At 41.3% G+C, this 13493-nt stretch overlaps 1 protein-coding gene across 3 annotated transcripts in view; it reads left to right on the forward strand.

Annotated features, from left to right (window-relative positions):
• The window catches only part of LOC136878711 (protein spitz), a 746457-nt gene that overhangs the window by 720922 nt on the left and 12042 nt on the right, over window positions 1-13493 (forward strand). For all 3 annotated transcript variants that reach the window (XM_067152153.2, XM_067152152.2, XM_067152151.2), the window contains 2 exons: window positions 2096-2267; window positions 12699-12760. In XM_067152153.2, the coding sequence (XP_067008254.1) occupies window positions 2096-2267; window positions 12699-12760 (234 nt within the window). The remainder of the gene's footprint in view (window positions 1-2095; window positions 2268-12698; window positions 12761-13493) is intronic.

Consider the following 13493-nt stretch of genomic DNA (forward strand, 5'->3'; position numbering starts at 1 on the left):
TTATCTTTTCATTTTGAGTACCCTCCTGCCATTGTTCCCACCTGTTTGCACCTGCAGTCATTCTCATCCCTTTCATGTCTCTTGCTTCTAACTTATGAATAATATATGCTGAGTGCACCCAACTTTCCAACTCGTACAGTAAAGTCATGTGAAAACAGACCTGTGTAAAGATAGTTTCGTCCGGGAGCTGACTTCGTTTCTTGCAGAATACTGTTGAGTTCAACTGCGAGCTCAATGCATTACCTTTGCTTCCCCTTGATTCGATTCGCTAATATACTACCATCCTGGAAGAATACACATCCTAAATACTTGAAAAGAACTACCTGTTCCAGTTTTGTATTTCCTGTTGCATATTTAATTCTTGAAAATGCCTCAAAGAGGAACAGTATCCGACCTGTGTTGGCATTAAGCTGAAATTGGTTTGAAGCTAGCGACGCGGTATTGATACGCGGCACGGTGGTAGGCAGCACCTGTCGAATTTTGTTGAGGGGTGGCAGGAGAACAGGTGACCCCTGACAACCAGATGTGCTCCGCAGACCGTATGGCACGGGCCACCTGGTAGATGATCGTCCTATGGGGTGCGAATAGCATTATAACGGAATTCCGCAACATTGCGTACGTATTGCAAGTCGAACTAGGCGGTAATAATGTTCCATTTAAAATTGTTATTTTTTACAAATATGCTATAGTGTTCTCAGTGTTACTTTCGTGTCCGACAGATTGAAAAACTTACATGTTTCTGAAAAACAACTGCCTCATTCTTTAAAAAGTCCGATAGTTCCTTTCACACTGTATGTCCGTTGAATCTCGAGTACTGTTTCCTCGTGAAATGATGGATTACTGGAATGCTTCATTTATTCGGTAAGAGTTAAGGTCATCCAGCCAGATTATGTTACAAATTATATGTACGTAAAAGCACTGTATTCACAGAAAAACACAGAGTGAGTTGGCCGTGTGGTTAGGGTCGCGCAGTTGTGAGCTTACATTCGGGAGATAGTAGGTTCGAATACCATCGTCGACAGCCCTGAAGACGGTTTCCCATTTCCATACCAGGTAAATGCTGGGATTGTACCTTAAGGCCCTTTCTCATCCCCCGTCGCCGAAAACCTTAGATGTGTTTGTGCGATGTTAAACAAGTAGCAAAATAAATATGTAGGCCTATATATGTATAAGTAAGATGGCATAAAAGTAATTAATAGGCCTAGTATGTAGGCCTAAATAATTTACACATAGGATAAACGCATGTACTGTTCATAGATATTGTAGTTAGTGCGTTTAAACGTGTACCACACTATGCTAACTATAAGCGTATTATTGTAACATTAGCCTACAAACAATAATTAAGAAATAATTAACTGTGAAATAATTAAGATGCGCATACTGTACATAAGATATATACTCTATTAATTTATTTTCATGTATGAATTTGACATGAGTCAGTGAGCGAATTTTCATAAATGTAATAATAATAATAATAATAATAATAATAATAATATGAAATCGAATGTTGAAGACGAATTCCCAGTTTCCGAGCTAGAGGAAATGGCCAGAGAAGGTTAAAATCCCCGACCCACCCGGGACCTCTTAGCCACGGAGCCGGCCAAATATTAAATGCTTTGATTACTAAAACCAATTAGTACGTTCACAAATTTAGCCGCACATGATCTCCCTCAAGCTGTTTTAAGTGTACCCGAATCTTTGGTTTTCTTTATATCCCTGGAATTCGATTCCACTCACGCTATTAAACTGTACCGTGGTAGGTCTGTGGATATTTTGGTATTGTAGACTCGAGTTATCATGATATATGGAAAGCTACTTACAAATTCTCAAGTTGCTGGGTTGTGTAGTAGAGAGAGAGAGAGAGAGAGAGAGAGATGTGATAAATTAAACCACTGTACAATTCACCCTTTCTTTATTGCTCTTCTTGTCTGCGGCAATTTTGAAATGAGGGATTCAGATTGTTCTCGTTCGTAGCAGTGCAGCAGATATTCTTCTTGTGTGGTGTTGAATGGCGGTGTGTGTACTTCCTTCCGGCGGGTGGTTTGCCAGTAACCCGAGCCGAGCCACGTGCGCTAACTCTACCTTGTTGTTCCAGAGGCATGCTCCAGCCGCTCGACGCCCAAGCCTCGGCCGCCGTCCCCTACGGCGCGACCCAACATCACATTCCACACATACGAGTGCCCGCCGGCGTATGCCAACTGGTACTGTCTCAACGGAGCCACCTGCTTCACCGTCAACATCGGCGAGTCGCTGCTCTACAACTGCGAGTGAGTACCCGATTTATTAAATACTACAAATAACGATGCCCGTTCAGCGATTCGATGATTTACGAAGATGACTTACGAGCGGTGTGTTTTGCACATCCTGTCCTTTTGTCAGTTTTTAATGCTAATGTCGTTTTTCTAAAACGAAAAATAAAATAACTTAGAAGTATTGTCCTACTCCTGCAACAGTTTTCAGTATTTCCTGTTAGAGCCCCCCCCCCCCCTTATTTTTGTATACAAATTTAAGGCATGGTCTTTTTAATTTCTTAATTTTCTTGTTTCCTTCCCGTATTGTGAAGACGATCCTTACAAAAATCAACGCAGATTGCCTTTTCATCAGTTTCCATGCAGTAATCGCTGTGGGTAGTAAACTGTCACGCAAATCTTGGAAAAGTAAGCGCTCACTTTCAGTCGTCAATAAAGTTAGCACCCATGTTGCTTGTTAGCCTCCGGAAGTTACTTCTACATCTGTAGCTACATAACATCATGCAAGTTGCCATTTGTTTCACAAAGATCTTCAAAACGAAAGACAAAGCACTCCGCAGCCACCACAATTTCAAGTAACTACGTTTGAATTTACACACAGTCTCTCTGGCCGCACTTGACGTAATTCTACCGCACCGTCTTCCAGGAGGACTGTCTGCTGTTTTAAGGTTAGGAAAATAACGTAATCTTACATTGAGCTCGGGACTACTCGTAATCACCCTCATTGGCAACAGTGATCTTCAATGTGGTTCACCTTTCTTTTAACAAACCACACTACATACGTTGTTGGAGAATGATTTTAAGACAGTGGGGCTGGTGAGGACTACTTTGGTGATTGCGATAATACCAGCTAATATAGATTTTAGAAAATGTATCTTCGATCAAGGGTGAGAATTCTTTCTGCCAGAATCGGACGGTTAAGGATATTATTCTAATCTTTGGTCATCATGACATAGTACTTTAAATTCCAGTTTTTCACGCACAATGTCTAGCGTCTCCTCTAAGAAAGGCCTAGAAGGTACGCAATTCAGAATTAATGTAGGGTGGCATATTTCGTTCGCTTAAAGTATGTAATGTGAATGGTTCGAAATAAATAAAAATTAATCAGTCATTGGAGAAAATGTTCTATCTTCTGGCACAGGGAGTGTTTCATTAATTTGTTTGTCGGGATGATGTCTAGATGATGATGATGATGATGGTGGGGATTGCGGAGTCTGAGAATAGGCAACAACTGGCCAGTGTAAATACCTACGCGGGCGTGATAGGGAGTGAACATCGTCGCTGAATTCACACCAAGGCGGTCGCGGTTTGAATATTGACAAATGCATTTGAGTCTTTTGAAATTAAATTCACGTCCCTGTGGTTCGGATTTCACGTAAAAGTGGAGTTCCCGTGGCTGTGATCACAATATCAACCGGCATGTAAAACTAGAGAGGTAAAGTGAGGTGAGTCACAGATTCCTCCTACTCCTGACGATCTGTAGTTTGTGCTGCACAGTGATCTCGGAAACACATGAGTGTAAATAAAGGAGCACTTTTGTTTCTTCTTGTTCTCCGCTTTGCCGTTGATGTACTTCGTTGATGACGTCCTGGTTGTGAAGCTGCTGCTGCAGTTCCTCCGGGATTAGTAGTTGCGTTTTGTTGTTGGCAGCTGCTTGTGCTGTTGTTATTGTTGTTGCCCCAGATGTTCTTAGGCCTTCTTCTTATGCCTCGTACCCCGGGTAGCTGAAGTTCAAATGTACTTTTGGCTATATAGCTTACGTCCTGTTCTTTCACCTTTTCGAACCTTTTCTCTGAACCTTCTCTTCCATCGACTACTTCACGTGTGACGTCCCTCTGATGCTTTCATTTCGGATGTGGGCCTTCTTCTAAACTCCTGATATTCTAAGCACGTTCATCTTCGTGGCGTTTACCAAATGCTGGGCATTTGGAATGAATGCAAGTCCAGCCACTGTCATGTACAGCTTTCCTTTCATCATCAAATCCGCCCAAATGTTCTACCACGGAGCCAAGGGATCCTTGAAAGTGCAGTATAGATACTCGGTTTTGAGCGGTTCACTTTCAGTCCAATATCTCGTAGCACTTACACCATTGTTCGGATGCCTCCTGAAGCAATACCACGTTGTCCCTGATCGATACAACGTCATCGACAAACAGTAATGTCTCAAGAGCATTGGTTTGGTACAGTTAAATGTGTTACAGAAATGACGTACCTTTTGACGGTTTCATTGTGCTGTTTTACTTTGAGTTTTTATTTATTTCCTAGAGGAAAAGTGGAAATTGTTAAAGGAATAAAAGATAGTTTGCTCAATTATTTACTGAATCTTAGCAATTCCAGCTTTTCTCTTGTGTTCGAAAAAGTTTTGTGGTATTCCAGAATATGCTAATCTTCAAAATACACTTGCGATTCTTAAACATCTCCAACGAATGAAAACCTTTCAAATGTGTGGATCTACCTTTGTCGGAACGGCAGTTTTTCTCCTCTTTGAAGAGGTTTCATTTACTATGTCAAGGAAAAGCATATCCAGACGGGCTTAAAAGTGATAAATGCCGGGCTGAGTGGCTCAGACGGTTAAGGCGCTGGCCTTCTAACCCCAGCTTGGCAGGTTCGATCCTGGCTCAGTCCGGTGGTATTTGAAGGTGCTCAAATACGACAGCCCCGTGTCGGTAGATTTACTGGCACGTAAAAGAACTCCTGCTGGACTAAATTCCGGCACCTCGGCGTCTCCGAAGACCTTAAAAAGTAGTTAGTGGGACGTAAAACAAATATTATATATATATATATATATATATATATATATATATATATATAATAAAAAATAAAAGTGATAAATAGTGAGAAAGGACTAAAAGGACTAGATCCAGAGTCACCAGTAAGTGTACTGTTGGCTTTCAAGATACATTTCATATCAGTATAGATCGGAAAAATAATGTTTAGGAGGATGGGATGGAATAGGATAGGAATCTAAACTTTAGCTGTCCTATGTACTGAGGAAGCCTGTAGTTAAACTCGCATCTCACGCAGCCAGATGGCACTGCATCTAATTTCCGGTTTCGTTGGTATTGTCGAGCGCAGCCCACTCGTTGTTCTGCCTCCCACTGCTACTTAGAACTGCTTGGCTCACACCAACCAAGAAGGGCAAAGCGCCACTGTAATATTTATTATTTTCTTTGACCTTTTGACCATCTTTTCCTCAAGCTGTTGTCTTAAAATACACTGTACACTCTATTTACGACAGCTATTTTTTCAAACATTTTCGTCCCGCAGTTCCCTGCCTCTTCTCGCTTCTCATTGCAGAATGAGAAACACACATTTTCAGGTAATAGTTTTGTTGTGGAAGATATTCATTTAGTTAGTTACTGCAAAAATATAGCCATTGTCTATAATGTACACGCCTCCTTCTCCTTCTTAGCCTACCCCTTGTGGGTGGGGGACGCAGATGAAGTATACACCCATGGTATTTCCTACCTGTCGTAAGAGGCGACTAAAAGGCGCCCAAGGTGCTCTCAACTTGGGAGTGTGGGTTGGCGACCACGGGCCCCTTAGCTGAGTCCTGGCATTGCTTCCACTTATTTGTGCCAGGCTCCTCACTTTCGTCTATCCTGTCCGACCTCCCTTGGTCAATTCTCGTTCTTTTCTGACCCCCGACGGTATTAGAGCATTCGAGGCCTAGGGAGTCTTTCATTTTCACGCCCTTCGTGGCCCTTGCCTTTCTTCGTCCGTTACTTCATTTTTCGAAGTGACGGATTCGTTCTTTTTCTTCTGTTTCTCTCTGTTACCCCCTGTGGGTGGGGGCTGCAAGCGAAAAATACACCCACGGTATCCCCTGCCTGTCGTGAGAGGCGACTAAAAGGGGCGACCAAGGGAAGATTGTATTAGAACCATGAAACTACTTTTGATTTAATACCATCTCGCGTGGAACACCAAGGGTCGCCTTTACTTGCGGGTAGTACCACTATATTAGGTACACCAGAGGTTTGTGGTTAGTAGTAGCAGAGAGTGGTTCACTGTGGGTTTCCAGTACCCGTGATTAGCATCATTGTGAGAAACACCACGGGTCTGGGAGTTGCCTGTGATTAGTACCACTATATGAACGGCACCGTGGGTCTGCGTTGCCTGTGATTAGTACCCACTATATGAGGAACACCACGGGAATACCGGCGTCCGTGATTAGTACACGTAGGTGAGGAACACCATGGGTTTGCGATGCCTATGAGTGGCGCCATTATGTGAGAAACACCATAGGTCTGCGTTACTTGTGCGACGTACAATACTTGTGAGTTGTACCATCATGTGTGGAACACCGTGAGTCTACGCTACTTTTGATTAGTACCCCAACATGACAAATACCATGGTTCTACTTTACTAGCTATAATCTCTACTGTATTATGAGGGGCCGTTGTCCTGGATTTTGGACCCCTTTAGCCAACAAGCCTCCTCGATTCAGGATTGTGCATTAGAAGTGGTCCCTTGGTCAGTAATACTATTTTTATGATAGTTTTTGAGTCGGATCCACTGATTGTTTTTAAATTCACATCCCTCCATTCATTGTTCATGACATTTTTTATTTTAGTCAGTGGATGATTTTGAACTTTTAATTTGTCATTACATTTCGTACCATTAGGGGCCGATGACCTAGATGTTAGGCACCTTTAAACAACAAACATCATCTTCTTAGCCTTTTCCCAATTTATTGTGGTTGTCATTTAATGCGGATTTGACCCAGTTTTACTTCCGGATGCCGTGGTTGGTTGGTCTGTTGTGTGTAGACGAAACCCAGTGTCCGAGCGAGAGGTTAAAATCCCTGCCCAGTCTGCAATCGAGCGGAGACCACTCCGCTGACTATTCAACCAAGGAATCGAACTATACTGTTCTCATACTTGTCCCTAATTCATCAGCAATTATTCTGAAAACTAATTATCTGCTGAACTTTCGTGTGTAAATGTGCTCTAATACATTTATAATCTGTGCTTTCCAGACCCAAAAGATTTGCCAAGGCAAGTTCTATGACAAACGTTGAACAGGGGCTAGAAGCTCTCCTGACTGGGATACGAGGGAGTTTGTCTTTCGTCGTTAGAAAAATGTTCCTAAACGTGCCTAGACGTTATTTGATGGACACTCCAAGTTAATATGAAGGCTGTCTAGCCGAGGTGCTAAAGGCATGCTCGGTTCACTCTCGAAAACGTGTGTTCGTTTTCGCGTTCTGAGAGCGAAGAATTAAGGAAAGTCAATATCATTTCTAGTGGGAGGGGGCATAAAATGAGTACCAATGTGGCAGATCACAGAGCTCACCTTTGTCAGTGTCACTGCCGAGGTTACTGACGGAAACATCCTTTCATTACTGCAGGTGACTCTTGCTAGAAAGTAATATTCGAGGTGAGAGACAGAGAGTTCGAAGTAGTAGAAAGTGTAGGTTTTTAAGTTCCATTTAAAACTTTAAAACTCAAATGCTGAAGGAAATGTTGGTTCATTTGCTACATAATACATGTATGTAACGTAACATTATTCAGTCCATTTTGTCATTAGTCTGCCTGAAAATACAGATGACCACACCGATCCAAAATACTACAGGAATTTTATAAATGGATAGCAGACAAAACTACCCCTTGTCACAGGCGATACTGAATTGCTGGAAGACGGCACACGGCAGTATTATTATTATTAGTAGTAGTATGTGAGTGTTCATGGATGTACTAGTCCGTTAGATTTGTCTTAAGGGAACTTCGCTCCTATATTCAGTTAATGTTAGCTAGCTACCCCTTGTCTGGACAGTTAAAATTAGGTCATAGTTGGAGGTGGAGTGAAACTGGAGTAGTTAACAGAGCGGGCTGGTCCTCGAGCAGAACTAATTGGTAGGAGGCAGGAGCCGTGAGAACACCACATTCCTGGCAGGTAAGTCCGTGGGCGGGCAGCAGCACCGAGGATTAGCGCCACCTTGCTGCTGTCAATTCTTTTCATCATTGCTTCTTGATGTACTGGTGCTAGAGTAATTACCACCGGGGTTCGTGCCGGAACGTGACTCTCAGCAGATTAGCAACCCCTGGCGCCTGCACACCTTGTCCCTTACCCTCTGTCCCAGCCAGAGGAATTTATCGATACGACTTCTTAAACTGTTTAACGTTTCAAAGCCTATGGAGAGAAAGAGAGAGGGAAGAGGAGGGGGCGGGATATTGAAAAGCAATACAATTTCTCTCTCTGTTGGTGTTCATTTTGTACAGGGTCTGTTCACTAAAAGACTGTGCTGGTCAGAAACGTGGTCGTCTTGTAGAGATTGCCTGTTTGTAATGACAGACTTGCATGTGATATGTTGGAACGTGAATTATTATAGTAGCGGCATTAGTTGTACTTTATTTCCCTTCCCTTGCGGGTGGCAAAAGAACTTGTCAACAATGTCGTATTGCTACAGTATATTGTACATTAGTAGAGTATACATGCTGTATTCAGAGATCAGAATGGGACTAGATAATACTACTATGTATGTGTGTGTCCAACCCTTGTCCGTTTCTCTACGGCATTGCGTATGAAGTGAGATCAATCTTCGTAGCCAGTTTTTTACGACCGGGTGTCCTTCCTGGCGTCAGCTTCATCGGAGGAGTTAATGAGATGAAATTAATGACGTGATATGTGATAGTAGGAAGGGAAAGGGTGAAACCCTGTGCCGGCATATAGCCTACTCCTGTCGAATAACACCAAGGGGCCATCCGCCGGACGAATCACCGTCAGCAGCGTCATATGCCCTTTTGACACGCAATTTAGTGAATTCTATACCACCACCTCTCCTGCCCTGCCGGCCAATATTCTGATCGTGACTATTTTTCATCAACGGGACTCAATCCGGCTATGCAGGTGACAAAGGCAAGGTGTTGACATGCCCTTAAAGTCTAAGATGACAGTTATTTGAAAAGCAGGCCATGAAGACCCCTGGAGGAGTGGAAAATTAAGGTTCCATTATATGGGCTCTAAGCTATGCCCGGCCGCCTTTGTCACCAGAAATTAACCTGGTTCTCGCGCCTAGTGAACCTCTGGGTATCTCGTGTGTTATATATTCGAATTCCTGACAGGGAATCAAAACTCGTGTCTTTCTGGGTGAGCGGAGCATACCTTTACAGCTTTGGCTAGGCAGTTACCGCCAATTATTTTAAAACAAAAAGCAGCCACCTTCATATTGGAATACTTTTTTTACCCGTCCCCGCGAGGCTGTCTGTTTTCTAGAGGCCCCCAGGTTCGATTCTCGGCCAGGACTAGATCTGAGGGCTGGTTCGAGGTCCAGTCAGCTTACAGTTGAGTAGCTGTCTGACAGTGATATACCGGCCCCGGTCTAGAAACCGAAGAATAAGGAACGAAAGGTTTTGTCGCGCTGACCACGCATCACAAGCCTTCTGGCTGAGCAGCGGTCGCTTGGTGGGCCAAGGCCAGCCAGGGCTGTAGCGCCATGGGGTTCTGCAGGGATTCACCTTTTATATAACGGTTATAATAGTTTGCTACCTATTAATTTGGTTAAATTCCTGGCAATGTTAAAAGTCGAGTGAATGACCACAGTTTGTCATGACATTTCAGCAAATGAAAAGTCTAAGAACATTGATCGATGGTTCATAAATAAGATGGAATGGTAAAACCTGTCAGTACCACTTCTTATCCAGTCGCACCAAAGAAGAAAAGTACAGGACATTTTGATCTGATCAAAATGGGTGTATTATTGTGGGGAAAGAATGACTGATTGAACCTTGCTCCAATTTCTTCTTAAGCCGTCGTCTCCAAACGGAGGTAGACGATCCACACGGCCAGCTCCGATCTTAACGTTGCAGCCATGCCATGTGGATTTATTGGAATATCTCTCAGGACCTTTAATGCAGTGGTTTCCCGTTGCCTTCTGCATCCTAATACCGTTGACCAAACTGGTTCCTCCGCCTTTGGGAACAATTTCTTGTCCCCAGGACAATAGAGTGCCCTTACCCATACCCGCTCATCCACTCTCAAAGAGACTGTTGGCACTTGGTATAGGGGATCTCCTTATATCAAATCAAATCAAATCAAATCAAATCAAATCAAATCAAATCAAATCTCAAATCAAATCAAAATCTCTTTATTTGCAAATGAGGTGTCTACCTCGGTGGCAAATGGTACACTAACATTATTGTCAAGCACTAAATATTAAATTAACAAGAAGAAGATTTTCCTGTAATACAATATTATACAATTTATGTAACAAATTTTTCTATTAAACACCCAGCTCATCCTTAATCAATTTTTATTGTTTACAAAATTCTGCTTATAATATCTCCTGTACTACTTACAAATATAGTCAACTGATATACAGTATGTGGAATTACTTCAAATGATACTATAAAACTGGTATAAGATTAAAATTTACATTGCATTTATTTATTTATGATTTTTTTTTTTTTTTAACCCATTCTGGAACCTAAGTAGCATAACGACCTGCTGTGTCTTAACCAGAGCCCCTTTTGCCACCACTTTTCAGAGTTCCTGAAGGGCCTTCACAGCTACCGTAGCGGTCCCAGGGCCCTCGAAGTCCCCACTATACTTCACCCCTACAGGCAGTCCCCTACTTTGGCTGTCCAAACTCCTTAGACCAGGAGATGGGATTAATTTATTCACACACATTTTTTATTTACATTAACCGGCACTGGTCGAATGCCCTCTAACATTTCATTTTATTTTCTCTGTTCCTGTTTATTCTCTTCTTGAATATCTGTACAGATTTTGGAAAAGGATCAAACACTACCCCTGGTAAACTGTTCCACTCCTTCACACCCTTCCCAATGAATGAAAATTTACCCCAATCGCTTCTGATAAAATTCCTTCTAATTTTATGTTTGTGGTCAGTCCTGCCGATATAATAATTTTCCAAATGAAGCGTCTCACAGATATCTCCCCATGCTCCTGTATAGGCTCTATATAATCCTATAAGTCTAGTTTTCTCCCTTCTCTTACTTAAAGTTTCCCACCCAAGTTCCTTTAATATTTCTGATACACTACTCTTTCTCCTGAAATCCCCTGTTACAAATCTTGCTGCTTTCCTCTGCACACTATCTATTTCTTTTATTAGGTATTCTTGGTGAGGATCCCAAACACTGTTTGCATATTCCAATAATGGACGAACCATACTCAAGTAACTTTTCTCTTTTAATTTTTTGTTGCATCCTTTAAGTAGCCTCATTATGACATGTAACGATCTGTATGCTTTCCCAACAATGTCATCCACATGACCCTTCCAGTGCAAATTACTTTCAAATCTCACACCTAAGTATTTGCACTTGACATCTTTTGGGATAACTACCTCATCCAAAGTATATTCAAATTCAGTTTTAAAGCTCCTGTTTGTAAATGTTGTAACAGTTGATTTGCCTCCATTAACCTTCATATTATTCTCATTGCTATTCCCATTGTTATTCCCATTGTTAGATACTCTCAAGGTCCCTTTGTAATTCTGAACAATCCTCAATGTTATTTATTTCCCTATAAACAATTATGTCATCTGTATACAATCTTATTTTTGATGTTATATTATTCCCTAAATCATTTACGTATATTAAGAAAAGTAACGGACCAATTATACTACCCTGTACAATTCCCTTACAAACTTTCTCTTCCTGCGATACATTATTTCCTACTTTGACTTTCTGAACCCTTGAATTTAGAAATGTTTTTATCCAACGTATAACCCTTACGTCCAATCCTATTCCCTCCAATTTCTTTAATAATATTCCATGTTCTACTCTATCAAAGGCTTTGGAAAGATCTATGGCTATGCCATCTAACTGGCCTCCTGAATCTAATTGATCTGATATGTCCTGCTGAAATCCTACCAGTTGTGCCTCACAAGAAAATTTCTTTCTAAATCCATACTGGCTTCTCATGAACCAGTTTTTATCATCACATATTCCTGTGAGGTACTTTGATATTAAACTCTCCAGTATTTTACAAACTATACTGGTCAGGCTGATTGGTCTGTAGTTCTCTGGTTTCTTTTTATCACTCTTTCCTTTATAAATTGGTATTATTATAGATTCCTTCCATTCATTTGGTATTACACTATTATTTATGACATAGTCAAAGAGAAATTTTAAATAAGGCACTATGTACCACCCCATTGTCATACCGGGAGATAATCGGTCCCTTCATTCGTTAGCCGTCTGTATATAAAATATTATTTTTATATGCAGTCGTTTCCCCCTCTCTACTGCGGGGAGGTGAACGTCAGGATTTCACCGTCATTGAAACAAGGACCAAATGGCATTTCCTTGTTTCTCTGGTTCTTTAGAGAGGCTTTGTCCAATAGAAATCCATTATTTTGGTTGAGTAAGCTAGTCTCCATTTTCACATGATCCGGTTAACTCCATATCTGTGGTTATCTTCTGGTTACCACAATTTAATATTGTTATTGATGTAATGCCATTGATGTAATATATATTATTTTCTTTTCAGATGTGCAGATGGATACATGGGTCAGAGATGCGAATTCAAAGACCTGGATGGATCCTATTTACGTAAGTTGAGAACCAGTCATATTCTTATAAATCATCAATTCTTTGGCTTCTCAAAAACTCTTTAACTATCCCTTGCTATAATTAGAACACTTTGCTGTTGATCCCTGGATAATACAAATAGAATATATTTTCTTAATTAATAGCTCCCCTGAAGAAATAAAATTCAATTTCTTTTGTAGATCATGAAATTCTATCTTTATCATGTTGTCACATTTTTTTAAAATATGATATTTATAAAAACTTGTCATTCTTCCCAGTCTCCTTTTAATTCTAGTAAAGGAAAATTGTTAACACAATCAGATTTATCTTCAAACAGAACCTGTTAAGTGACCCATTAAACATGATTTTCTTACTCTTTAAATTTACACCATTGTTCTTCATGCCCTATTCTCAAGCTCAGACACTGAGGCTCAAAGTTTTAAATCTGAGAGTGGAGACTATACCTATAGTATCTTTTTCCTCTTTCACTTCCTTCAAGTTAAAGTCTGGAAGACACCACCTGTTATAGCTGTGTAATATATGTAGCATGCTTGGCCATCATTGCTGACTGCACGGTTTAGGGTTAATGAGTCTACCTCTTACCAGGAGGCCCGGGATGCAATTTTTGGCCAGATGGGAGAATTTTACTAGGACCTATGGACTGGTTCAAAGTCCACTCGGTGTACGTGAGAACAGTCGAGGACTATCTTACGGTGAGCTAGCGGTTCTGACTAGAAAGCCTAGAACAACGGCC

This window comes from Anabrus simplex, chromosome 8 (assembly GCF_040414725.1).
Source record: "Anabrus simplex isolate iqAnaSimp1 chromosome 8, ASM4041472v1, whole genome shotgun sequence".
NCBI lineage: Eukaryota > Metazoa > Arthropoda > Insecta > Orthoptera > Tettigoniidae > Anabrus > Anabrus simplex.